The sequence below is a fragment of the Amblyomma mixtum genome, chromosome 1 (genome assembly GCF_055824585.1).
Source record: "Amblyomma mixtum isolate Tamu chromosome 1, ASM5582458v1, whole genome shotgun sequence".
Taxonomy (NCBI): Eukaryota; Metazoa; Arthropoda; class Arachnida; order Ixodida; family Ixodidae; genus Amblyomma; species Amblyomma mixtum.
The window spans coordinates 80,505,225-80,530,546 of record NC_143012.1 but is presented as its reverse complement, the minus strand read 5'-3'; the positions used below and the strand labels follow the sequence as shown (position 1 = coordinate 80,530,546).

Sequence of the window (25,322 nt, the reverse complement as noted above, 5' to 3'; positions counted from 1 at the left end):
CGTTTCCTCGGGCCCCGTCTTGGGTAGTCTCGGGTCCTCCCTGGACGGCAGGCTCGGGAACTCCTTCTTGTCCGTGAGTATCGCCCCGGACTCGGATCTCGAGGGCGTCCCGGATCTGGACCTTCCCTTGGGCCCGTCCTTGGCCTGCGCTGCTCCGTCTTTCCCATCTTCTCGTCTAGTTGCGTCTTTTGTCGCCACGAACGGCTTCCTATACATCTTCCTACACTTGCTGTCGCCCAGCATGTGGGCTCCCCCGCACAGCTGGCATACGGGGATGCACGTGTGTCCCTGCTCCGGATTCTCCTTGCCGCAGCCTCGGCACTTCAGTTTTTTCGGGTCTGGGCATACATCAGCTCTGTGTCCCAGTAGGCCGCATGTCACGCACACTTCTAGCTTCTTCTTGTACAACCAGCATTTCTTGAAAGATCCCAGACACTTCACCCGCCAAGGCACCTCGCTTCCCTCGAAGAGAATCAGCAGGGAGCCGGAGTCCCCGAGTCTCCGTACGCCCAATATCGGCGGGTTCGCGTCCCAGTCCAATGTTTCCCTGATTAGCTCCATACTCATGGTCATAAGAATTCCGTGTATGACTCCCTTGCCCGCGCCGTCCGGCATCGGTGCATGGTTGTTTACTTTCACCATCTTCCCTCTGATTGTCAGTTTCTTGGCGTCTTGGTACTTCACAGCCCTGTCCTCGCTTGCTGATGCAACGAAGATGGTTTGTTGTGTCATGTTTATCGAGACCACGTCTTCCTTCATAAGCACCTTCGGATCCACCCCTGCTTCTTGCGCTAGCGCGTTCGCAACTTCAAATTCTTCCACGTTCCCCCACGTCGCCGTTATTCCGCCGCTCGGTCTGAGGAGCAGCTTTATAGCGCCTTTTGGTAGGTCTATTATTTTCTTTTCCACCGCTTTCTCCGCCAGCTTCTTCCCTAGTTTGGGCTTGAATTTTCCTAGGCTAGGTTGCTGCTGCGCATTTCTGTTGCCGCCATCTTCATCCGGTATATACCTTTTGCCTTCTCGTTTAAACCAGCCGGTTTGAAAACCTGACTTTTCTGCTTCATCTTCTGGCGCCGTCATCTCGACGCAATCCTCCTCTCGTTCCTTCTCATCAATTGCCACCTCGGCCAGCTCCGGTATCTTGCGTGCGTCGGGGAGTCCCCGACCACGTTGCGATGGTTGGTCGAACGCTAGGCTTAGCGCTCGGCTCCTACGAGGCCGCCCAGAAATGGCGATAAAATCTTGAAAACGGGCCTACCATCAAAATTTTGTATCCCTTCGAAGCTCCGTTGCTCCGGCAAACGGCTCTTGAAGTCTCAGAGTCCTCCGCCTTCAATATCCTCCGTTGTCGATCAAGTTCGCGGGAGCTCATGCGGAGCACACCCGCCACACCACCAGACGCAAGTTCTCTCAGGGACCCCGTTTGTACACAGATGGTATGACGTCACGCAGCGAGGTCACGTGAAAGGTCAAGCGTGGCTATGCGGCCGCGGCACGGCACGGGCTGAGGTGGTAGCGAAAGTAGTATTGCTTCGCAATAAAAATATAATCATATTAACTGTTATCAATTTACAGTATAAAACAGGATGTACCGGAAAGTCCTGCAGTCAACAGTGCAATCACTTTTCTCGTATATTTTTCGACTATTGCATTGATAGAGGAGGTCATGAAAATTTTTGTCTTTATTCAAAAATGTAGTCGTTTGGTACCTAATCGTTTTGAACCCGTAATTTCTTCTATACTTCGTCTCACAAGATGTTTGCAGCACTACGGAAGGTAGAGCTGTCTCGTCCAATCAGGGCTGCAGAAACGCAGAAAATAGTCCCTCGAATATTTGACGAGTGTATGACTATTAATGAAAACAATAAGCATTGCAACTAAAAATATGATTTGGACAGGTATATTTAAATGGTAGGGAGTGTTTCAATCACTGGTGAAATTACCAGACAAAGCCCGTACGGACACACCTCTGCGGAGGCCTGCTGCGAGGTAGTGATGCGTCGCCACTTTCCAACATGGCGTCGGTCGAGTCCGTTGTGTCTCCTGTGTGCTCTACACCGACAGTGCGCTGTTTCCCCAAGCAGGCGCAGCAGGTGGCATTAAATGTTCTTGAAGCGCTACGCGTCGAGTGCGGGGGGCAGTTGGAGTACAAATGCGCTCATCAAGAGGACGGCAAAACTCACGCAGGTGAGCGAGCGAACGCTTTACAAGTGGACAACGGAGACGAACGCGGGCCGAGTGTTGTTGAACGCGGGCCGTTTAACGTGCGTTGCCTCTCGCGCAGCACATGGGCTTGTTTTGCATTTCGCCACCATCGACACTCGGCTGCCTCGGCACGCTGGAGTAAATAAATTTATATGCACATGACACGATTACTGAAATTTACTGCGACGCGACAACAGAGGAACTGATGGGAACAGGTTGCGACAAAAAAAAGTGGGGCTAGTCCCTTTGGAACGGGCGTCCGCCTGTCCAAAAACAAACCAAAATAAGAATAAAAAGACATCAAGCGCCACCTGCTATAGGTAGAAAGAAGCCACCTGGACATCAGGTGGATCGAACCACAGGCGCGTAGGAACACACTAATGTAGTGCGCGCCATCCTGATTGGACGAGAGAGCTGTACCTTTCGTAGTGCTGCGAACAGCTTGTGAGACGGAGTGCTCTTAACTCGGGGCACACCCGTCAAAAGCGTGACACCTCTGCTGACAAGCTTCTGCTGACAGTCTTCTGCAGACAATGATGAGGCATTAAAATAAAAAAAAAATGACTAAAAATTACAGCCAGGCCAGCAGTCGAACCTTGCCGTCCCTCATAAAAATTACGAGGAACTTTAGCGGCTAAAGTGATTAAACGCGAAAGCCTGAGTGCTGCATTCTGCTACCCGATTGTTCACTTCACATTCTGTGGGTGCATTAATTAACTGTCAATTAATTACGCTTAATCTTCGCCTTTAGGAGTGGAACGAGACAGCGTGTTGTAGCGCTGACAGGCAGTCCACGGAACGCCACCACCCGTTCGGCGCGATGCGTCGCCCAATGAACGCAACGCTTTTTGAGGAAAGGAAATGGCGTTGTATTCTCTGTCATCTCGGTGGACACCTGAACCGCACGGCTGTCAGGACCTAAAGACCCGAAAGGCCCTGGTTCACTGGACGCGGGCGGCGTTGCTTGCCAATGGGGCCCCGGAATAGGGGCTCCACCTAGTATTGTTAGGGGAAGGGCCAATAGGGCCTACCCCAATCACCTCTTTGTAAAAATTTATTGCACGATAAATGTTTTTCACCACCACCGTACAGGAAGGGAGGAAGTGGAGTGAAAGAAAAAGAAGGAGGGGCCGTAATGAAGAAAATGAAAATTGTATTTGAGAAAAGGAAATTACCCAGTAACTGTCTCACATATCTCGGTGGACACCAATCGAAAATTGTATTTGAGGGAAGGAAATTGCGCAGTAACTGTCTCACATATCTCGGTGGACACCAATCGAAAATTGTATTTGAGGGAAGGAAATTGCGCAGTAACTGCCTCACATATTTCGGTGGACACCCGTCAAAACACGTGCGCAGTGACGTCACGACCATTTCGACCAATCTGAAACGCGGACAACTTTGCTAACACGTCTTGGTCACGACAGTATGAGCCATTAAAGGCTTTCGCCTTAAAAATAAATAAAAATTTACAGCCAGGCCGGCAGTCGAACCTTGCCGTCCCTCATAAAATGAACAGAGGGGCGCGCGCTTCGTACCACTCAGCCACGACGCGAGGCGGACGGATACATTTTGTTTGTTTTCGGCAGCGGACTGCTTTCGTACCTTCACCAGCGTTGACTGCTATGCATGAAACGGAGCATAAGAGGAAGAAGAGCGACACGTCTGCATTGATGTTGAGGAGCCATGGGGGATGGAGTGTCTGTTACAGCCGGCGTCGTTGCTTCGGCGAACGCGGTTGTTGCGACGCGCGTCTATTATTTCTATCTTTCCTCTCACATGGCAGCGAGTGCGGCTCGGCCCGAGCCAGTGGGCAGGCCCGTGCAATTTCCTTTTCGTACTTTCTTCAGTCGCAACAACAACAGCGTCCACGTTGACAAGGAAGAAGTGCCGGCCATGGAGATCGAGCATCTGCCGGAGAGCATCCTCTTGGAGATGTTCGGTCATCTGCCGTCGTTCGACGATGTAAGCGCCTGCCCGGGGTAAGTCGGCCGTAATTGCTACGCAGTGCATCGCTTTCAAATCGATGCTTCGGAGCTTGGACGGAGCATGTTAGTTTGGTTTGGTTTGGTTTGGTTTACGCGGTTTAACGTCCCAAAGCGACTAAGGCTATGAGAGACGCCGTAGTGGAGGGCTCCGGAAATAGGGGGTTTACAAAAGTAGGTCTGGCAACAGTGATAGGCGCGCTGACCCCGCGGTGGCGGCCATCTTTGGATCTCTTCGTCCGTCCGCTCCGCGTCCGTCCGTCAGTGCCCGCCGTTGTGTCCGTGCTTGTAACGTTGTCGCCAAGTGTACTGTGCGTGGAACGGATTTTCAATGTCAAGCGAAGTCCTTTCGTGGTCTAGGGACCTCTCTGTTGTCCCTGACGGTTTCTGCGAGCGACGGCTGGAGGCATATTTTGAGAGCCGAGGCGTGGCGGGGCCCTCCGGCCGTGCTGCCGAGCGCAGTTACAAACTGCTCTGCGAGTCCTACACAGAACCCTCATCGATCCGCGTAGCGTCATCTCTATCCAGGTGCAGTATTCAAAGTTTTATAATTATAAAGTATTTTTTGTCCGTGTGCTGTTGCTTGGACGCCTATGTGAGACGACCGCGAGTTTGTTTACCTGATTTGCGCATCACCGTCGCTCATCCCAGGCTGGTAGATACTTACTGAAATGAGCGACGATGCATTCTTTGCGACGAAAGAACTGTGCGTAATTTTACACAAGTTGTAATGGCCCTTAGGCGCGAGGCTCATGTGTAAAATCATGCATTTTCGTACGCGGGAGTGCGATACTTAGCCAAAGAACTAGTGTTCTGCAAGAACGGGAGTCCATGGATGTGTTAAATGACGCATAGACAGCTGCTGCTCAAACTGTGGGATTTAGAGTGCCGTAGACTTTTGTGGGCATCAGCGAATAATGGTGCAAAAATCGTCAGTTGCGTGCTAGCTGCGATACTAAACCTGCTGGTTTGCACAGCTCCTCCCGAGTACTGCTACTGGGAGATTGGCAGAATAGCTGTGTTTGCATCTTTAACAGCCAAGCTTGGACATTTTCACTATATTTCACTCCAAAGAGAGCAGAGGCGCATAAAAAATTAGCCGCCAAAACTGGCGCAACTGAAGTGGTAATGAGCGCTCAGCCGTTTGCGTGTCGTTCGATATTTAGCACCCGAAAATTTACAGATGGCAAGACTGAGATGCAGTGAACTTGGAAATGTGTTGTGCAAGTTGCTCGTCTGCTGCAACAGCTCACTTGTAACAGGTGGATGATGGCCACATAGTGGAAAGCAGGCTAACAGTAACTTGTTTTCAGTCATGATTAGTTTTCTTTATGACAGGTATGGCTTTATTTGCATCAGAAGAGCTACTAAAGGGGTTATTTATATCTTTGCAGTTTTTGCAACATATAAGCCAACTTTGCTATTTTTTGCATTCTTTTATGTTTTGTTTATACATAACAATTTCTTTACTATATATGGTGGTTTATATGTGACACTGAAATATGCATTTAGTGTTCAGAAGTTATGCACATAAAGTGGTGTGCAATGAAGTGCCACAGCTTCTTCCAAGTGTCTGATGGGAGGTGTTACCTGAAATGTTTTCATACTTGTGAAACGCCAAAACAGTGTGTGCAACATATTATAATTTGACTCATTGCAGCCCTGGGAACGTTCACTTGAAATGCACCTGCTACAGGAGCCAGAAAAAGTCGTCTCGGCCATATGAGGTAGAGCTGACGTTGCAAGCCTGTGGCTCCATTGCGACGACGAAATGCCAGTGTGCAGCTGGTACAAGTGGTGTTTGCAGCCATACCATGGCAGCTCTCAAACTCCTGGTCCTTCTCAAGAGCAACAGGTACCAGGAGCCACCCCCTGAGCTTGCCTGTACAGAGCTCCCTCAACAGTGGCGACGTCCGCGTAGTACACCGCTTGCCCCACTGCCACTTGAGTTTATCGACTGGAGGCGTGTTCGGGACGGAGGACTTTGTGAGCCCCTCAGGACTCGCTTTTATGAGGCAGCCAAAGAAGATTCCTCCTTCGCGGACGTTGCTTCGAGATTACGCAGACTAGGTGCCCAGCTGTCAGCAGTAGCTCCATCTGCATTAAGTAGGCACCTCCATAATGGCCCACTCGTTCCAGCCGATTCAATGCTTGGGCCCACACCTTTAGGGAGCCCCCTGCAATATTTAAAGCCCCTCGTACCCCATGGCTTTCAAGTCATGTTATCCCCTGACATTCAGTGTGGGCATGGCAAAAGTGAACAACCAACTAGGCCGGAGCTGTTCAAGGACTCAAATGCGTGGGTGCATAGCTCCGTTAGCTGTCCTCCTGAACAGGCGTCTATACTTAAGGTGGGTACATTTTGGCAGTATGGGCTCAATCCATGCAGCAACTAACACTAAAACATAGTAAGCTTCAGCTGCTAAACATTTTATTTTGCTTGAAAATAGTAACTTGGTTTAATTTTGCAGAATATGTCACTAGAAGAGGTGTAACCAAAGTTTGCATGGAAGTGAGTGCCCAGCTGTATGCATCAATTCATTGTCCGCACTTGATAGGTTGCAAGTAAAGGCAAGTTTATTTACTGTGAGAACTCACCTGAAGAATGCGCACTATTTGTTAGGCAGTTGTGATGATAGCCACAAATGCTGTAACTATAATATGCATGCAGTTATGGGGAGATAACTTAAGAGGGAACAGCGCAAACACAGCACCTATAAGGTGCTGCCAGATAACGTAAAGAGGGTCTGCTAAAGCAACGCTGCTACATGATTCAAAAGAAATGCGTTGGTTCCAACTGAGGCGTTTCCAGGAAATGCTAAATTCTGAATTTTCTGTGCTTTTAGTGTTGGTGGTTCTGCTTTAATAAGTGGAAGGAGACATGACTACTGAGTTCTACACAGCATTGACTGGAAATGTATTTGCGCGTTCAAACCTACATATGTTCATAAAAGAAATTTTCAAACATTGCAAGGAAGCACATCCTAATGTCTATTTTATGCACTCTCCTGGTACAAATTACACGAAAAAAAATGCAATACATACATGAGTGAAAAATTCTGATTTGGCTTACATTAGCGCAGTGCAACATACAGTCACATTAGGCTATAGACACTGGCTACTGATAGTGCTCCAAGCATTTCATTTATAACTTGGCTCGCTAGAACGTACAGAGTACTTGACATATCTAGTTAATGCCTCTGTAAAGTTGAACACCTCACTTCTGTCTACATAAGCCATCGTATTCATATTTCAGTCAAGTGAGCTTTCATTTGAAGAATCCTAATTGTCTTTATTTTTGCAGTATATTTAGCTCTTATTAAACAGTAATATGGTAGTTTTTGCATTATTTCTGAAGCACTATGACTTTTTCTTGTTCCTTAGGCTTTGGAGATTTCCTGCGAGGAAGCTGTAGCTTTGGAGCAGAACACAAGACAGCAGGCTAGTAGTGATGCATGGAAAGCAGCACGCCGTCACCGTGTGACAGCTTCATCATTTGGAGTTGTTGTACAGCGTACAACCTGGACAGAGAAAGGCTTGCACAACTTCACGTCTCAAAAAGACTTGTCACGAGTGCGAGCAGTACAGTAAGTATGCTTCATTATCATTCATTATCTTAATGATAGTACTCGCTGACACTGACATTCAGTCTAATTACCAGTGGAAATTTCATAGATGTAGCAGCTTGTTAGACATTTGGATGCAGCAGCACTAACCGAACCTTCTAGCCAGAAAAAAGTGCGATTCCATGTGAGGTCTATGCTCATGTTTCTTTACATCTATTGTGCATTACACTGTTTTGTAAACATTGTGAAATCTGTTAGGTACCGCTGCTATTAGTTTTGGAGTTCTGTCCTGGTCACCTTCACAGGACTTGTTGTAGTTTGTTCCGACTTTCCCAGTACACTTTTAGCACCCCTTCTCCCACTTCCACCCGTGTGTTCAAAGCATAAAAATTATGTGCCAATTTCCAGTTTTGTTAATTTTTTTTCACAGGTACGGAGTTGCCAATGAGCAGCCAGCAGTGCATAGATACATCTACACTATGAGGACAAGAAGCCGCGACATTGAGGCTTTTAGATGTGGACTACTCGTGGACCCATCCTGTCCATGGTTGGGAGCGTCACCTGACCGCTTCATCTTTGATCCGTGTGAAGAACCAAAGCATGGCCTTTTGGAAGTGAAGTGCCCGTACAGCTTAAAGGGCAAGGCACTAGAAGAAATAGGAGACTCACACTACATGAAAAAGGACGAGCAAGGTGTATTCAGGTTGCACCGTAGCCATGAGTACTATTACCAAGTGCTTGGGCAAATGGCTGTGTCAGGACTGCGCTGGACTGATTTTGTTGTATTTTCGGAAAAGTTTATGATTGTGGAGCGTGTCAGATTTTTTGAAGAAGACTGGGCTAATGCGATGGCTAAGATTAACCCCTTCTTTTTTTCCGTACTGTTGCCATATTTGGCTTCAAAACAGCCCAGTTTCTGAGTTTTCTTGTTTATATCCTGTAAGCTATGGTGCCAAAACTAGCAGCTAAGTCTATAGATTTTTTGTTCTGGACAAAGTGACACTATAAGTGATATGCAGTGTTTGATGAAGCATGTGAGGCTAGCAGCTGTTAACATATTTTCGTTCCTGCAGCGAGTGGATTGCTAGGAAAAACGCAGCTAAGGGTTACATTTTTGTTCCTCGCAAAACATTACTATCAGAGATATGCAATATTAAGTGAAGCACTGTTCATGCTGGCATTTGATAATTTTTGTTCCTTGCAAAGTGTCATTACCAGTAATGATGTGCCATATAAATGAAATGTTGCTTATTTTTATTTGCTTATTAAACTTGTTGAAGATTTGCGGGGTCGCAGCGGAGCACCAGAGCAAGATGACCAGCGTGGCAGGCTTCTAGTTCCGAACAGCCCGTGGCGGGAGTGTGCTCCGAGCGCGCGCTGTCCATCTTTATTTTCTTCTATCGCGGGAACGCCGATCTCAGCGCCTGCGCTTTATAGCGTCGCCGGGCGCTATAGGGTCCCCCGCCTAGACGTAGCGTCGAAATGTCCGCGCCGACGGGTCAGAGATGGAGTAGCCACGGCAGGCAAGCAGGCAGCTAGAGGAACAGTGTCCCCACGGGGTCGCTACAAGGTCCAGTAAGTTCATGTCAGGGGCCGAGAAGAGCCGTCGGGTGGAGTGCGCGGGCTCAGGTGGACGAGCCTGGCTGCTGCGCAATGGGCAAATGATGCAGGGTGCCGAGCTGACAATGGACATGGGGGCAGGGGAGGCCATGGTCGGGCCGTCACTGACTGCAGTGCTGCCCTTGGACACAAGTGTCGTTGGTGTTGGAACATTGCAGCTGATGTCGATGGGGATCCGACGCGCCGTGTACGCAGTCACAAGCACAGGAGCGGCCGAAACGGCTCCATGGACTGACAGCAGCTGTGATGTGACCGTCGATACAACGGTAACAGCTGTGACGATGCCGGAGGAAGTTGCTGGGCTCAATCCCAGGAGCTTGGGTGAAGCGGGAGTGGCAGTCCGGAGCGACTGGCCAGTGCTGATTGCGTGTGGGCATGGTCGGCGGTGGGTGGCTGCAAGAAGGTTGTGACAGTGACAGGCCGTGCAGCTGAGACTGCTACATCAGACGGCTGGCTGACAGAAAGAGACACAGCTGGTGGATGGACAGTTGTCACACTACTCGGTGGGTGTAGCTCTACCATTCGTTGCTGAAGATGGCTGAAGTCACCAGAGCAGACGCTTGCTGCGGCAGTGTCGACCTGCCAGGGTCAGACTCCGAGAAGCGGTTGACAGTACTGAGGGCTTGGGGTGGGGCCTCTTGGGCAGGCGGTGTGGCCGCCGGGGTAGTGGGGCTGGTATGTGGCATATGCTGCGGTGCCAGCAATCTCACTTCGCCCTTAGCACGATCGCTCAGGTCAGTGACTGATGGCTTTAGCGGAATGAGCGATGAGGCGGCAGGTGAGCGTTCGGCTGGCAGCGATGCTACGCAGTAGGGTACAGAAGTTGGCGGAATGGGGCACTCGTCGAGGAAGAGCTCGACTGACAGCGGCACTATTGCAGATGAGAGAAGTTGCTCACCGGGCTCTGCCGTAGACGCTGTATCGTCCTTATGGGAGGCGGTATGGCCGGAGGCGCTGAACAGGGTGGCGCGAGGCGCATCTGTCGCTGAGTTCGCTGACGTGGCAAACCGCGGTGGGCCAGGCACCTCACCGAGCTGCTGACGGAATGGCTGTGGACTTGAGGCCGTGGAGTCGTCGCACAGTGCTGCTAGCGTGTCCGGAGTAGCAGGATGTGCTGTCGGAAGCGATGCGGCAGCGTCTGGTGTGGTCGGTGCTAAAGAAGCCGGGCCGGAGACGCTGGACTGGAGTGGCGGCGAGGGGCTGCTGAGGCGGGCCGGGTTCTGATGAAGGCTGCGTGGGTGCGAGCGAGGCCGGTCCAGGGCCGGAGGCTGGCGGCGGCGAAAACGGGTCCGCTGCGTCGTAGAGTGGCGGCGGAACATAGTAGGCGCTGAAGTCAGCCAAGACGGCCGCACGCAGCTCATCGTATGTCCGGCAGCCGAAGGCAGAGTAGGTGAGCCGACGCAGGAGGTCGGGTGGGAGGATGTCGCAAAGGACTGCGTGTTTAAACGGCTGGATGGTGATGCCGTTCAGGTACATCGCAGCCTCCAGTTGGGCGAACCACCCGCCGACGCCTGCAGGCCGGAACGCTGGGAGCGGCGGGTCGAAACTTGGGTGCTGCCAGTAGGCCATGCTAGGACGCCGCTGGGATAGAAGGCACGGTTCGCCGGGTCACCACTGTTGAAGATTTGCGGGGTCACAGCGGAGCACCAGAGCAAGATGACCAGCGTGGCAGGCTTCTAGTTCCGAACAGCCCGTGGCGGGAGTGCACTCCGAGCACGCGCTGTCCATCTTTATTTTCTTCTATCGCGGGAACGCCGATCTCAGCGCCTGCGCTTTTAGCGTCGCCGGGTGCTATAAACTCAACTGCTTTCCATGTTTGTCAGATGAAAAACTTTGTGTGTTATTCAGTGTATTATTTGCCGACAAAGGTTTCATAAAAATTATATTTTCCTTTAATAAAGTCTATGAACACTGTTGGCCACTTTCATTAAGCATGTGCCTGAGTCTGAGCCTGTGGACTTGTAATGCACATGTCTGGATGGTCGTTTACAGGATCGTCATCATCATGCACAAGTGGAGACTGGAAATTTGTCAGAAGTGTACACACTACCCACATTTCATTTATGACTGGTCCCAGAGAGAGCGGGATTGGCCTGTCAAATATGTGAAAGTTTTTTATGCGCTGGATGCGCCTTTCAACATGTATGCGCAGAGAGGCAATTTCCTGGGTTTCCTGTACCTCCTCTTCACTGAACTGGTTTCTTGTAAGAAAAGGCGGAGTGTTCAGTCCTACCCCAATGTCGACTAGCAAATCGCTGATCCGAAATCCTTTGTCTGCCATGACGACATCACCTCTGTCAAAAGGAAGGTTCAAGAAGCCACTCTGTCGAACACATTCTTTGTCAGAAATAGAGCCTGGGAAAAGGTTGGACACAAAGGTCACTGTGCCGTCTGGTGAGATTCCTATCAGGCCTTTAAATGTGTTCGTCGACTTGTATGTGGAATATGTTGCTGATTGTAGGGCTAGAGAACTAGATGTTTGGCACCTGATTTCTGTAGCATCCAGAATGATTCTTGTGGAACCGTGCTTTGCTTTGAAAACTGAAGGCATCTCCTCTTGGACTTCTGTTTTGATAGCCACAGAGGCATGCGAGTCAGGTGTATGAAACAGTAACTTGTCCATGTGATGCAGATTCTTGACACTGTGGCGATGGAAATGCAGAACCTGTCAGCTAAATCCTTCTCAAAAAGTCCTAGGCGCAGTCTGACTAGGAATAAAAAAAATTCATTTTCTACAGTGAGGCTTTTAGGCCTGCCCATTCTGGATGGTGTTGATTGCTGTACAGGCCTTGACTGTTGCGCGGACCATGTCCTATGTTCTCTCCGTTATCACCTGGGTTCAAAAATTCCAAAATTGTTTTAAAAATTGTGTATGATGGCAAGCCTGTATAGAAGCGCATGTCGTCATCATTGTTCATGAACCGTTGGACAGAAAACTGCTTCCCAATTTTTTTCTCTAGCTGCTGGGATTTTTCTCTGGCCAGCTCAAGCTCCCTGCTGACTCGGAACAATGTTTCCTTCACGAGCTTCAGTTCTTTTTCTTGTTCTTTGGCCTGCTGTAGCTGCATTTCAACACTGGCATTTTTTTCTTTTGATGAATTCAGCTCTTCCTGTACTGAAGAGAGTTGCAGCTCAAGCTCGTTGATTTTCTTTTCATACACCTCAGCTTTCCTCTGGCTTACGCAATCAAGGCTGCAGGCAGTCGACCTGTGCTGCGGCGTGCACTCTTCTGTATGAGCAGCACTAAGCGTGTGAGCCCTCTGAGCGCCACTAGGCTCAATAGTGTTTTCAGGGTCATTCTGTGATGCTGTATCACACTGCAAGTCTGGTACATCCGGCTCCACTTGCTCTTCTAAGTGGGTTGTTGAGACCATGGTATGCCGCTCTTTTGGTGCCTTCCTTTGTTTCTTGGCAGCTTTTGCTGGAAAGTTAAATAAACTTGGCACAGCATGCTCCTTTAGCCGTTTCATACCTGATGCATACTTCGGGTAGAAATCATCTTGCTTGAAGTGCTTGGAACACACTTTGGTGTGATGCGTTATAGTGAAGTCTTTCCCCACATCTCTGCGTATCGCAACAATCCACTTCTTTCTCAAAGCCGGGTTGCTTGGGAAACCATGGAAGGAGATCTGCACAAATAATAAACAGGTTTTGTCAACAAGCACCACATTATAGCTGTGGATGCTATACTTTATAGCAATACTGGAAAATCTGATCACACGAACTCTTGCGCGAAGCAGGCATGGCGCGGTGATAGCTGATTTTTAAAATTCCTTATCATTTCAGCACAGTTCCCTTTTCCCGAGGCCGCCCATTTCAGCTCTTGCATATGAGGTTAAAGCTTGAAATGTCTACTAAAAGAGGAAATAAACAAGAAATCGTCATCTTTACAAAACCAACTCACTTTTCGGGTGGCTGTCAACTAAGAAACCATCATGGGATTCGAGAAAACCCACTAGAGTGGAACGCAAGCTTCGTTATTTTGTGGATCGCGCTGGCAAGTATTCATAGGCACAGACTACAAACCTGAGCTGCGCGCTCTGGACTTCGCACGCGTCATCAAGCGATAACATCTTTTGAAACGGGCTGGATGTGAGCATGACGCTACACGTGTGATGCCTCATCTTTTCCTGCTTTACAGGACGCCGCGGCTTTGGCAGGCGCTTTTGTAGCGTGAAACAGGCAGCTTGGGCGCCCTAGGCAACCATTTTGCCATCTGCACAATGCACGGCCATTTGACACAATGGTTTGAAAACTAGCTTCGGTAATCATGCCCTTGTAATAAGTCAAATAGAGAATGGCGAATGCAATCCACGTACAAAAGGCTCCAGCGGATCTATTGCTCCTTCTCCAGTATAATTTTCCATCTCAGCACAAGCTTTCGTGAAGTTCACAAGGCTCCATTGCACGCAAAACAACCTCGCTGTTTCAGGTGATCGCAATCGCGTTCTATGAGCTATCTCCCAGTCAGAGGTACATGCCGTAATGCCTGACATGCTGCAAGTGACACTTGTAAAGCCGATCAAGAATGCAAACGAACGGTCGTATACACACCTTGTTTCCGTGCGCGTCTATGACGCTGCGCTGGCTGCAGAAAGGCACGCAGCAACATGCTGGCATTCCGAATGGAGCTTGGTGCTAGCACCGACTCTTGTGATGCCAACAAATGACGCAATCGCTTGCGGGAATTCCAATGAATTACGCTGTGCGTGCACGAGTTCCACGAGGGCTCACGTTGGCGCGTACTCTCCGGGTACAGTGAACTGTCGTCCGAGTACTCCGGGAGGCGCGGACGGACTGAACCAAATATGGCCGCCGTGCGCTGTTCATGTTTTTCTCACTAGATGGCGCTAACTTTTGTAAAGGGTCTATTTCGACCACCTGCAGGGTTCTTTAACGTGCACTGAAAGAACCCCAGGTGGTCGAAATTTCCGGAGCCTAAGGATGCCAGCGTAATTAGTGCGAGCTATTAATAACCAGGGTCCTGCTTAATCTTGGATTCCAGATTAAGCTCAAAACACATTAAATAAACGAAGGCCCTGCGTAGATCGGTAGATACACTGTCTTTGCACCAACTAAACGCTTAGCTTGTAGCACAGAGGAAGCTGCGAAAATTCCTGAACAAACAAGATCACAAAGATCTTAAAGATGTTCCTGCGCGCCTCACCGGCTTGGCGTCTCCCCGTGGTTATTGCCGGAACGCCAGCCGTAGGCGCGTCTTTGGAAACAAATAGTTGCATATAAACGCGTCAGGATTTGAAACAGAGGTGCGGCGCAGCCGCCCGCGGCCTATTCTCCATCTTTAAAAAAGTTAGTAGTAGACGATAAGTTATTGGGATCCTACATTTTTATGTCTCATACTTTTTTGCAGTTTTCGTGCGCGTTGCGGCAGCTTCCTCTGCATCTCGTGGTATATAGACGCTGGGCTTGCCATGAAGTCTGCAGAAGCTCGCCTTCCTGAGGAGACTGGGATACAATAAGCTCATCGGCCTAAATTATCTGCAAAAGATGCAGAAGGTGCAGAAGACGATCAACTAGTGAACTGACTGATCGCTAGTTGGTCGTCTTCTTTATTCCTACACTCTCCAGTTCTCAGACCGCATGGCGATTACAGTGTCAGAATCCACGGAGCTGGTGTTCACACGGAGCTGGTGTTAACTCTCTGGAAGTCAGAGGACCACCTTTAGGTTCACTTTAATCGATTTTAGGTAAACGACGCTGATTGAAAGGCTCTTCATCATCCGAGTTAATGAGCTTTACCTTCGCTTGAGCTGACGCTTACGTTACCGTCTACATATATGTCAAGTTAAACAATGCGACAAGGCTAACGTACACGTCTTCGTTCTAGGGTATGTCGGCGATGGCGACGCGTGGCGGGCGACCGCTCGCTGCTGCGAGTGATACGCGTGACGTCGTTTCCGCTGAAGGCTCGACAGGTGCACAGCTTCCTCCAGGCCCACGTCGATGCCAACATCGTGGAACTGCGCATAACCCGTTCCACGGACACATCGACCGCCGAGCATGAGGAGAGAGACTTTCCGCGGGCGTTCTTTGACTACCTGGCGGAGCACTGCCCCTCACTCAAGGTAAGCGTTTGATGGCGTCAGCGCTTAACGGAGAGTCGCCTCGTCCAAGCCCGAGCTCAAAGTCTTATACGAGAGCTGTGTGTCCGGGCTGGTCTAAAAGTAAGCAACACGTACATTCGAAACAAAAATAGCAGTTTTTTTAACGCCAGCAACTGTTGCAATCTTCAGTTAACAAAACATCAAACTTTTACATCAAGAAAAGCGAATGCTTAGTCATAAAAATTCAGGGGCCGCTTTGTTCACCTGGAGTGCGGTGAGGCGAAAGCCTTAAGCGCGGTGGTGCTGCTGTGTCACTGATGTGTGGTTAAGATGTTAAACTTCGCCTGTAAGAGTGGAACGCAACAGTGTCTTGCAATGCTGCCAGGGAGTCCACAGAACGCTATCGCCCGTGTGTCTCTACGCCTTGCTCGTCGGTAAATTGGTTTTTGAGGAAAGGAAATGTATCTCGCATATGTCGGTGGACACCTGAACCTCGCCCTAACGGGATGGGGGGAAGATGGGAGCGAACGAAAACACCGTGTTCACTAGACGCGCCTTAGCTCATTCCAAACCATTGAGCAGGCATGGCGGACTGGTTAGCGTGCTCGGCTCTCACTCCGGGGGCCTTGGTTCGATTCCCCAACTCGACCGATTTCGTACTCGGTTTTATTTTTTTGGCATGCATCCGAAACGCGGACACATTTTTTAACACGTCTTGGACACGACAGTATGAGGCATTAAAGGCTTTCGCCTTAAAATGATCGCAGTTTAAAACGTTCTCCACGCCAACGCCAATGAACCCAATGAACTCCTATGGCTTCATCGCGCCGCGTTTCTGGCACAACCTTGTCAATGCCTGCAGCCCACAACTCTTTCTCATGAGCACACTTGCCTATAAGGACAATACAGGCGTCCACATAGCCAGGGAGCGAGTCATGCGCACTTCCTTTCATTGGAGTGTAAAACATTGTCAACGCCGACAACCATGAACACAACGAACTCCGATGGCTTATGGCTTAAGCGCCGTGTTTCTTGCCCAACGTTGTCAATGCCAACACATGCAGCGCACGCCTGTCACTACCGCCACTTAGATTAAAGCACGGTTGAGGTGCAAGGATGCAGATTAGCATTGGAAGTAAAAATTGAAACATGGCCGGGGCACCCACGCGTGCGTTACATCATGGCGCTGGGGCGCGAATGTGAGAAAGCAACTTGGTGAAGCAGCAGCAATGTGTCAAGTACCAACGTGCAGAACTGGCGATGAAGTTCCATGGACTCCCTGGAAGCGCTGCAAGACGCTCTCGCGTTCTGCTCTTAAGGCGAAGCTTTAGCGTCCATATTTTTTTCGTTTCCAGTGAAAAAGCAGACGTGAAAGCGGCAGTTAAGCTTGGGTTTGTGAACTACACTTATTTTCGGTTTGAGCTACTTCAGCGCACGTGGTGACAGAGGATTTGATGTTCAGAAAATGAAGAAATTCTGGACGTGAACGCAGCTCAAAGGACGCGGTTGGGGCCGAATTGTTCGAGGCACAGGTAGACGGAGCTCCTTTGTTATCGCTGCTGGTTATTTCCAGCTAATTTTTTCCTGCTGTAGACCGTTGCCAGGGCAACACTACGACGCTCCAGTTGGCTTCCCTCCGGCCGCTCTGAGAGGAATTGCCGCTGGCGTCTGGATTGAATGGACAATGTAATATATAGGTTTCCCATCTCTGGCCTCCCCATTCAGCGCTGTGGATGTTCGCCAAAGTGCTAAAAGGTCGATTTCATTGTGTCCCTACCGAAAAATCTCATCATTCGATATGTGTGTGCCGCGTGAATTCAGAGGCGCTATATAGGAGTTTGCGACAAAAGTCTCTATTATGAATTTTTATGTGGTGCGTACTCTTTCACATATGTAACATATGTGTAACACACGAATTCATGAGTTCTGCTATCAATACGTATGTTTTGTTAAAATTCATATCGTGTTTCGGACGCGTTCATTCAGGTTACAAATTTGTCACATGTGAATTTATCTCTAACACAGATAGGCTGACGCGGGACACAGGTAAGCAACCGTCAGCTAATGTATGTATCATGTGAACTGGCGTCTCGTATGAAACCTATATAGTGCCACGCGTGAACGTTAGCGTGTTTCGTGAAACACCTAGAAAAAAGCTCCTAACAAGCTACGAAACCGTACCTGCGAAGGAAAGAAATTAAGACGAACTTTAGCGGCTAAAGTGGTGAAAGGCGAAAGCCTGGGTGCTGTATTCTCCTACGCGATTGTTCACTTCACATCCTGTTGGTGCATTAATTAACTGCCAATTAATGACGCTAAATCTTTGCTTTTAGGAGTGGAACTCGACAGCGTGTTGTAGCGCTGCCAGGGAGTCCACGGAACGCCACCACCGTGCCTCTGTCGCACTGGTGACGTCACCACTGGACGACGGCACACATAATAATTACTAATTACTAAGTAATGACAGGTCACTAATTAATGGCTCATTACCTGTTAATTGTTAAATGCTAATCAATTGCTAATTAGTGACGTTTAAGCTTTGCCTTTAGGAGTGGAACGCGACAGCGTGTTGTACAGCTGCAACGAAAAAGATTCGCACAAGTGACTCATGACCGGAGCGGAAAAATTGCGAGACGCGGCGCTATTGTAGCCGTATGCGCAGATAGCGAGAGTGCCTGGCACATTCCACTTTCCAAAGTGGGGGTGGCCGACAGAAAGCAGCCCATCCGAAAGCAGGCACTGCCACACATTACTTTTGACAGTGCATCCCCAGCACATTTTTAAAGGAAAACGGTGATAAAGATAACGTTGCTCGCCACGCCGGCACAAAAAAAAAAAATTAAAACGAGAATATGTGCTTAGCCACCTTAGCCAATACCTCCTAGAAAGACTTCAGGCCTGCGCGCTCCCAAATGTCACGTGACCAACGTCATTTCCGGTAGGCGATCGCCTCTTCGAGAGTCGGGAGGCGCGCGCGCACGAAACGAACCGAACCCCGCAGTCGGCGCGCGCGGACCAGCGGCAGAAAGCCTGCCGTTGCGTGCATCGTTCTGGCGTTGTTCTGTGTTTCTGCACTGGGTGCGCGTTCCTGCGCATGATCGGCGCGCGTGGTGGTTGTCAAGGAGTGAAGTGCGGCTATCAGCATGCCTTACAAGTGCTGTGTGCCGAAATGCCGGGGAAACTACGACGAAGACTCGAAAATTCAAGTCTTCTGACTTCCGAAGGACGATGCCCAGCGGAACAACTGGCTGCGTGCAATACCACGCAAGGACTACCAAGTTACAGCTTCTTCAAGGGTAAGAACTGCTTTAATTAGCTTGTTGTGTACCTTCATGCCCGCTTTTACGCTGCGCAAAGTTCATTGTCAGTGCGAGCATATTGAGCGTTAGGCCTAGAATCCGTTGTTCCGCATAGAAGGACGAGGCGACTCTCAGAATGCTTCCTACGGCTGACAAGCGAAATTATTTCGTGTTCATATTAAGGCGAAAGCCTTTAATGCCTCATACTGTCGTTAGCAGACGCGTCGGCAGGACTGTCGACAGATGCGTCGGCAGGAATTTCGACAGACGCGTCGGCAGCCGTGTCGACAGACGCGTCAGCAGGAATTTTGACAGACGCGTCGGCAGGAATTTCGACAGACTCGTCGGTAGCCGTGTCGACAGACGCGTCGGCAGGAATGTCGACAGACGCGTCGGCAGGAATTTCGACAGACGCGTCGGCAGGAATTTCGACAGACTCGTCGGTAGCCGTGTCGACAGACGCGTCGGCAGGAATGTCGACAAACGCGTCGGCAGGAATTTCGACAGACGCGTCGGCAGCCGTGTCGACAGACGCGTCGGCAGCCGTGTCGACAGACGCGTCGGTAGCCGTGTCGACAGACGCGTCGGCAGGAATGTCGACAGACGCGTCGGCAGCCGTGTCGACAGACGCGTCGGCAGGAGTGTCGACAGACGCGTGCACGTTAAAGAACCCTAGATGGTCGAAATTATCCGAGTCCTCCACTACGGCGTCTCTCATAGCCTGAGCTGCTTTGGGACGTTAAACACCAAATACCATGTGTTTTCTGCGAAAAGTGTTCGTTCAGCCTGTGCTTGCATCAGGAAAGAATCTGCCAATACCATAAAAAAAAACTACCTTGAGCACGTATACATAATTAATGTCCTTTCGGAGACACTGTGATATCTTTTTGTGGTACAGTCCCCTGTTTTCGTTTTTGCAGGTCTGTGCGCCGCACTTCCATGAGAGCTTTATTTAAAAAAAACAGTCTATCATGACCCAAGGACTGGAAAGGTTATCGAGACCACTTTGCCGGTGCCACGACTGGACCCTAGCGCTGTGCCTTCAATATTCAAGGACTGCCCATCATACCTGTCCACACCACAGTGTTCCAAAACAAGAGAGGACCAGGTGCTTGTTTGTATGTGGAGTGTTTATTGCTTTGATTTGTTCTCGCAGTGCCATATTATGTGAAGTAACCTAGTTCCTCATTCTAGTCGATTGCAATTGTTTTTCATCATATATGTTTTGTGCTTAACCGTATGTTGCTAAAAGTTTTGTGTTATTTTGGACTGCGAACCATGACTGCCTTCGTTTCCTTGATGTTTGTTGCAGTGACCTGTTCTACTGTATGTGACATGGTCTAAGTCTTAAGTGTGACCATGAGTACAATTTATGTTTTCATATTTAAAGGGTATGTTTGTTTTACAAATCTGTGGTTACTACCTGGCAGTTCAATTTTGTTACCTTGATGCTTCATTAGTTCTGTTTACTGTATGTATATTATATTGTCTTACATTTATTTATAGCGCCTTTGCATGCCCATGACCAATAAACCGAAATTTGTCTTTTGGTTGACGACTAAATTTTGCCTCATTCTTGAATATTCAGCAAACAATAAACTCCCCATGGGAGCGGTAATTGTAGAACGCTGCAATAGGCACCATTGCACAGTTTTGCATGAAGGTGACGATCGAGTTGCTGTTGCCTCCATCATCCCGAATTCACGTGACGCACGCCGCTGAAGCTGGAGCCAGCGAAGCGAAACTGCACTGCAGAATTCTCGCGTCTTGTATCAGTTATTAACTCACCTAGAGTAGTTTGTCAATCTTACTTCTCTAAAAAGTGCACTGCAGCTGACCAGGCCCCTAGGTATTTCACAGCAGGCTCTTCCTTTCGTTATAAATGAGCGCACGCCTATCTTTTTGTACGCTTGTAAAGCGGTCGCACTCGCGCTTAATACAGCGGTCGATAGAGAGGGACTAAACCATCCTAAAAAAGCGACACCAAGCGCGGCGGAGGAAGCGAGCCATCCGCCTACTGGATGTGACGTCACTCGCGCAGCGCGCAGGCCTCAAGTCTTTCTAGGAGGTATTGCCTTAGCACATGGTTTGGCTGGTAAGACACCTACAGGCATTCGTTTAAGATGTTGCATTTCTGATGGGCGAATATCTACGTGGGCTTCTTTTTGCCGGCCACCCCCGCGTTAGGAAATGGAATGTTCCTGGCACTCTCGCTATCGGTGTACTCGGCCACAATAGCGCCGCGTGTCGCGATTTTTTCGCTCCGGTCATGATTCACTTGTGTCATTCTTTTTCCGTTGCAGCTGTACCGCTGCCAGGGAGCCCATGGAACGCCACCACCTGCTTGGCCCGGTGCCTTGCCGTTTGAACGCAATGCTTTTTGATGAAAGGAAATGGCGCAGTAATTCCCTGTCATCTCGGTGGACACCTGAACCGCACCGTACAGGAAGGGAGGAAGTGGAGTGAAAGAAGAAAGAGAAAGAGGGGCCGTAATGAAGAAAATGAAAATTGAAAAATGTATTTGTGGAAAGGAAATTGCGCAGTAACTGTCTCACATATTTCGGTGGACACCCGTCAAAATTCGCGCGCAGTGACGTCACGACCGTTTCCACCAATCCGAAACGCCGACACATTTGCTAACACGTCTTGGTCACGAGAGTATGAGCCATTAAAGGCTTTCGCCTTAAAACGAAAAGAGAGAGCCAGTTTAGAAGAATTAACTTCCCGTGTCCACGCTTTTCTCGTCCTTCTTGCTATACATAAACAATGTGAGGTGATGATTTCCTTATATCATACTCTAAGTTGAAGGTAAATGGCCTGCTCAGCAAGATTCAGTGGCTCTAGACCTGGGCAAAGCCTAATGTCAGGTCATTTTGCGCCGCATTTCTACTTGATGATCATGATAGCGAGGGCACGACCAAAAAGCCGGCCCTTGATAGTTTACACAAACAAATTTCGTAGCTTATCACAGTGCTATCAAAATTCTCACATCAGTGGCGCCTCCCTAGAGCTTACCTGCGTGGGAGTCGGGAGTGCTTCAGGGACAATGCTCTATTAAGGCGGAAGCCTTTAATGCCTCATCGTTGTAAGCAGGAGTTGTCGACAGAAATGTCACGCTTTTCAATTGGTCGAAACAGTGCGCAAATTTCAAACGGGGCCATTTGTACTTCGGCTAGTAACCATGCAACCAATTAAAGGGATCGTATAGTGATGCTCCAAGTAAGTGGGACTGAGTTTATTTAATTGCTTAATTACCCACTTAGCCTAATTAACCCTTCTAGCCAGACCAGATAAATAAATAAAACCGAGTAGGAAATTGGTCGAGTTGGGGAATCGAACCCAGGTCTCCGGAGTGCGAGACGAGCACGCTAACAACTCCGCCATGCCAGCTCGATTGTTTGGAACGAACTTGAGGCGCGTACAGTGAATACGGTGTCTTCGTACTCCCATCTTCCTCCCTTCCCGTTACGGCGAAGATCTAGTGTCCACCGAGACATGCGAGACAGATACATTTCCTTTCCTCAAAAACCAATTCACCGACGAGCAAGGCGTACAGCCGAACGGGCGATGGCGTTCTGTGGACTCCCTTGCAGCGTTGCAAGACGCTATCGCGTTCCAGGCGAAGCTTAATATCTGAACCACAAATCAGTGACACAAGCAGCAACACCGCGCTTAAGGCTTCCGCCGCAATTTAGGTCAACAAAGTGCCCCCCTGAATTTTAAATTAATTTGTTTCTTCCTTTCTAATGACACACCTGCTCATTGGCATGCATTCGTAAATCAACCCACACACTAGGTTCCCTTTAATTCGCCAAGATATATCGCGGCCTTGTGACCTGTGTATTCCGTCATCGCCTCGCAAACTGAAAGTACATGGTTAGTTTCCCGCACCTTATGGAATAAATTAATTTCTTTGCTGCCGACCCCATTGGTGGTTTTGGTGGATGAGGTTAAGTTTGAGTGGACAGGATGGCTGCAGCGAGCATGGGACACGGTTAATTGGAGAGATATGGGACAGGACTTCGCCCTGCAGTCGGCGCATTCAGGCATACGATCACGATGACCCCGAAACCAGCCTTACTGGTCAAAAATGCACCTCTTTCTTCCTTTCTTCTTTCACTCCCTCCTTTATCCCTTCCTGTGCAGCGTGGTTCGGGTGGCCACCGAGATATATTAGAGCTACTGCGTCATTTCCTTTCCTCAATAACCAATTCTCTTTCGCTTGGTCAATAATATTATCTATATAAGTAGTTCTCGTGCACACGTTCTTTATGTATTTTGTCATGCTAGGTGAAAGTCCGCCCATAAAGAGAAAATGGCCACGTCCAACTGGTTTACGCGTCCGCTTATAGAATCGAAGAGGCATTGGTTCTATTCCTACTGACGCGTAATTTATTACTTGTATTTTATACAAATGCACGAGTGTATCTTATTCTCAAGACTTGTCAGTGGTGCGGATGGATGGGCAAATATTGGCGAACAGGGGGGAAAATCTAGGCGACAAATGTGGGAAAAGCCAGCTAAAACGAGAGTCTCGATAGGACGCAAAGTACCTTTAAACTCTCTTTCTCACTTCTCGCCATTCTTTTTTTGCAGGAAAATATATTTCAATCGTATAAAAGTGGGGAGAAAAAGCAGCGACCATTTGCGCTTCCGATCTCGGAACGTTATAAGGACGTGCCATCCGGTACTCGCCTATGGGGCAGAAATGCGGAGGCTAAAGAGGAGGTTTCAATATAAGGACAATGCAGCAAGCTATAGAAAGCAAAAGTATAGGTGTAACGTAGGAGATCGGAACCGGGCGGAGTGGGAGGGGGAAGAAACGCGAGTGAAATGGGCTTGGGCAGGGCATGTAACGTGAAAGCCAGACAACCGCTGGTCCTTAAGGGTAACCGAGTGGACTCCAAGAGAAGGCATGCGTAGCAGGGGGCGACAGAAAGCTAGGTGGGTGGATGAGATTGAGAAGTTTGCTAGGATAGAGTGACCGCAGCTGGCAAAGGACAGGGTTAATTGGAGACACATGGGAGAGGCCTTTGCCCTGCAGTGGGCCTAGTCAGATTGGTAATGATGATGACGATGATTACCCAGGAATGCTAAAGCAGCAGCGCGAATCTGTGAGAAATGCGCGCATTTCTGCCAGCCTTCTTCGTGAACGAGAGGCTCTACAACTGTTCTCGCTTACTCGCAGGTTGTGCACGTCACTCGCGGCTTCCACAAGCGTCACCATCGAGCGAACAACGTCACGATGTGCGACTTGCGAACGACTCGCACTCGCCTATCACTGAGCCAGTCGCGGTTCAGTCCAGGGCAGTTCTTCACCGCCGAAGCGGGCCGGCCGTACCAGCGCGGCCTCCAGCTACTGGACCTCGCCGACTGCGGATTCGCGTCTGCCATCGGCCGTGCCACGCTGGAGCCGTTCCCGTCGCTTCGTGCCCTTAGCGTCGAAGGCTGCTGCCTGTTCGAGGACGAAAGCCTGACAGACAAACTGCCCCTCGATCGCCAACCTCGTCGTGTTGGATATTGAGCGTTCGTGCGTGCACGACACGGATGCCACGCTCGCGCTCCTGCACGCTCAGAGCCTCCGTGTTTCGTTCTTGGGACGACACGGCATTCACCGGCAAAGCATTCGACTCGGGCTACAGGCGAACGAAGGGACGCCGAGAGATGTGTCTAACACACGTTTGCCTGAGGAGGCCGCAGGTGGGCGAGGAGCGCCTTTACAAAATGTTAAGGATTGCACCTTAGTTGCAGTGGCTCGCTGTGAGCAGCCCCCACATGACGGAGCGCGTACTGGAGCGTGTGCGAAGTGCCGTGCCCAGTTCGTGCCACTTCTTGGAGGTCTTGCCAAGCTCCGAGCAAGCGAGTGGCCTGTGCCAGCATTTCACCTGTGACTTCGTTCGGAGCTTGAAGCTGGATGTCCCGCCAAGTGAAAACTGCTGAAGCGGACGTTTATTTCGATTTTTCTATTGCGAATAGTAAATTTATTAACTTCATGACAACTCCGTGTGTCGACTCATTCCTCACGTCATTCTGCTCACGAATCAAGCCAGTTTGCGATATCCAGGACGGGGTAACCACACCGTAGTATTTTTACAATTTTTAAGGCAGTGGTGTGTCAAAGACAGACTACTGCTTAGGGCCAAAGTTTCGCCTAACTGATCAGAAACATCGAATTTACGCCTTCTTGGAAGAAAAAATTCCCGACGATTACTTCTTTTCCTAATGCGAAATTTCACCGCGGCTCATCAGCTGTTTCAGCTTTTCGATAGATTTAGGCAAAGAATTCAAGCAAGACAGGTATTCTCAATTACAGACAACTTGTTATTTTTCACACATTTTCCTCCTTCAAGAAACACTCTACTAACAGTTCTTGATTGTAATGAAGGAAGCTTTGTTGTTGGAGAAGTAGATGGATATGTGGTCGATTTGCTGCTCCAATGCCTGGTTCTCAAAGAAGAGGTCTGTGCAAGTATTTAGCAAGGTTGTCACAGCCATGGAAAGGTGTTACGAGCGAGACGAACGGGATGTTCTCCCGCATAAGTGGTAAGAAATTCCTGTTTTCTTTATATGTACCGTCGCCGT

The 25,322-nt window shown here is 49.3% G+C and overlaps 3 protein-coding genes across 7 annotated transcripts in view; 2 read left to right on the top strand and 1 right to left on the bottom strand.

Annotated features, from left to right (window-relative positions):
• Positions 1–3,155: 3,155 nt before the first annotated feature.
• Positions 3,156–25,322, top strand: part of LOC149366909 (uncharacterized) — a 127,094-nt gene continuing 104,927 nt past the window's right edge. The window contains exons 1-4 of one of the 3 annotated variants that reach the window (XM_089553240.1): positions 3,156–3,942; positions 4,056–4,187; positions 15,225–15,462; positions 23,929–24,679. In XM_089553240.1, coding sequence (XP_089409366.1) covers positions 3,899–3,942; positions 4,056–4,187; positions 15,225–15,462; positions 23,929–24,264 — 750 coding nt within the window. In that variant the 5' untranslated portion in view covers positions 3,156–3,898 and the 3' untranslated portion in view covers positions 24,265–24,679. Of the gene's footprint in view, positions 4,188–15,224; positions 15,463–23,928; positions 24,680–25,322 lie in introns of those variants that run through there. The other 2 variants (XM_089553224.1, XM_089553232.1) reach the window with 2 other exon arrangements.
• LOC149366917 (uncharacterized) lies at positions 4,325–11,290 on the top strand. 3 transcript variants are annotated; one of them, XM_089553156.1, is made up of 4 exons: positions 4,325–4,718; positions 5,851–6,541; positions 7,575–7,777; positions 8,187–11,290. In XM_089553156.1, the coding sequence occupies exons 1-4, from the start codon at positions 4,522–4,524 to the stop codon at positions 8,674–8,676; spliced, it is 1,581 nt and encodes a 526-aa protein (XP_089409282.1). In that variant the 5' UTR covers positions 4,325–4,521; the 3' UTR covers positions 8,677–11,290. The 3 variants fall into 3 exon arrangements, with proteins under 3 accessions (XP_089409282.1, XP_089409293.1, XP_089409290.1); XM_089553167.1 differs by having other exon boundaries at positions 4,580–4,718; positions 5,851–6,045; XM_089553164.1 differs by having other exon boundaries at positions 4,580–6,045.
• On the bottom strand, positions 10,767–11,942 carry LOC149366916 (uncharacterized). Its single transcript, XM_089553256.1, has one exon. The coding sequence runs from the start codon at positions 11,925–11,927 to the stop codon at positions 11,304–11,306; it is 624 nt and encodes a 207-aa protein (XP_089409382.1). The 5' UTR covers positions 11,928–11,942; the 3' UTR covers positions 10,767–11,303.

Excerpts from the sequence above, each read along its gene's own strand:
- LOC149366917 (XM_089553156.1), top strand. The coding sequence starts at position 4,522 with ATGTCAAGCGAAGTCCTTTCGTGGTCTAGGGACCTCTCTGTTGTCCCT. Across the intron at positions 6,542-7,574 it reads AACAGGCGTCTATACTTAAG|GCTTTGGAGATTTCCTGCGA; the intron begins GTGGGTACATTT and ends CTTGTTCCTTAG. Across the intron at positions 7,778-8,186 it reads TCACGAGTGCGAGCAGTACA|GTACGGAGTTGCCAATGAGC; the intron begins GTAAGTATGCTT and ends TTTTTTTCACAG.
- LOC149366916 (XM_089553256.1), bottom strand. The coding sequence starts at position 11,927 with ATGCCTTCAGTTTTCAAAGCAAAGCACGGTTCCACAAGAATCATTCTG.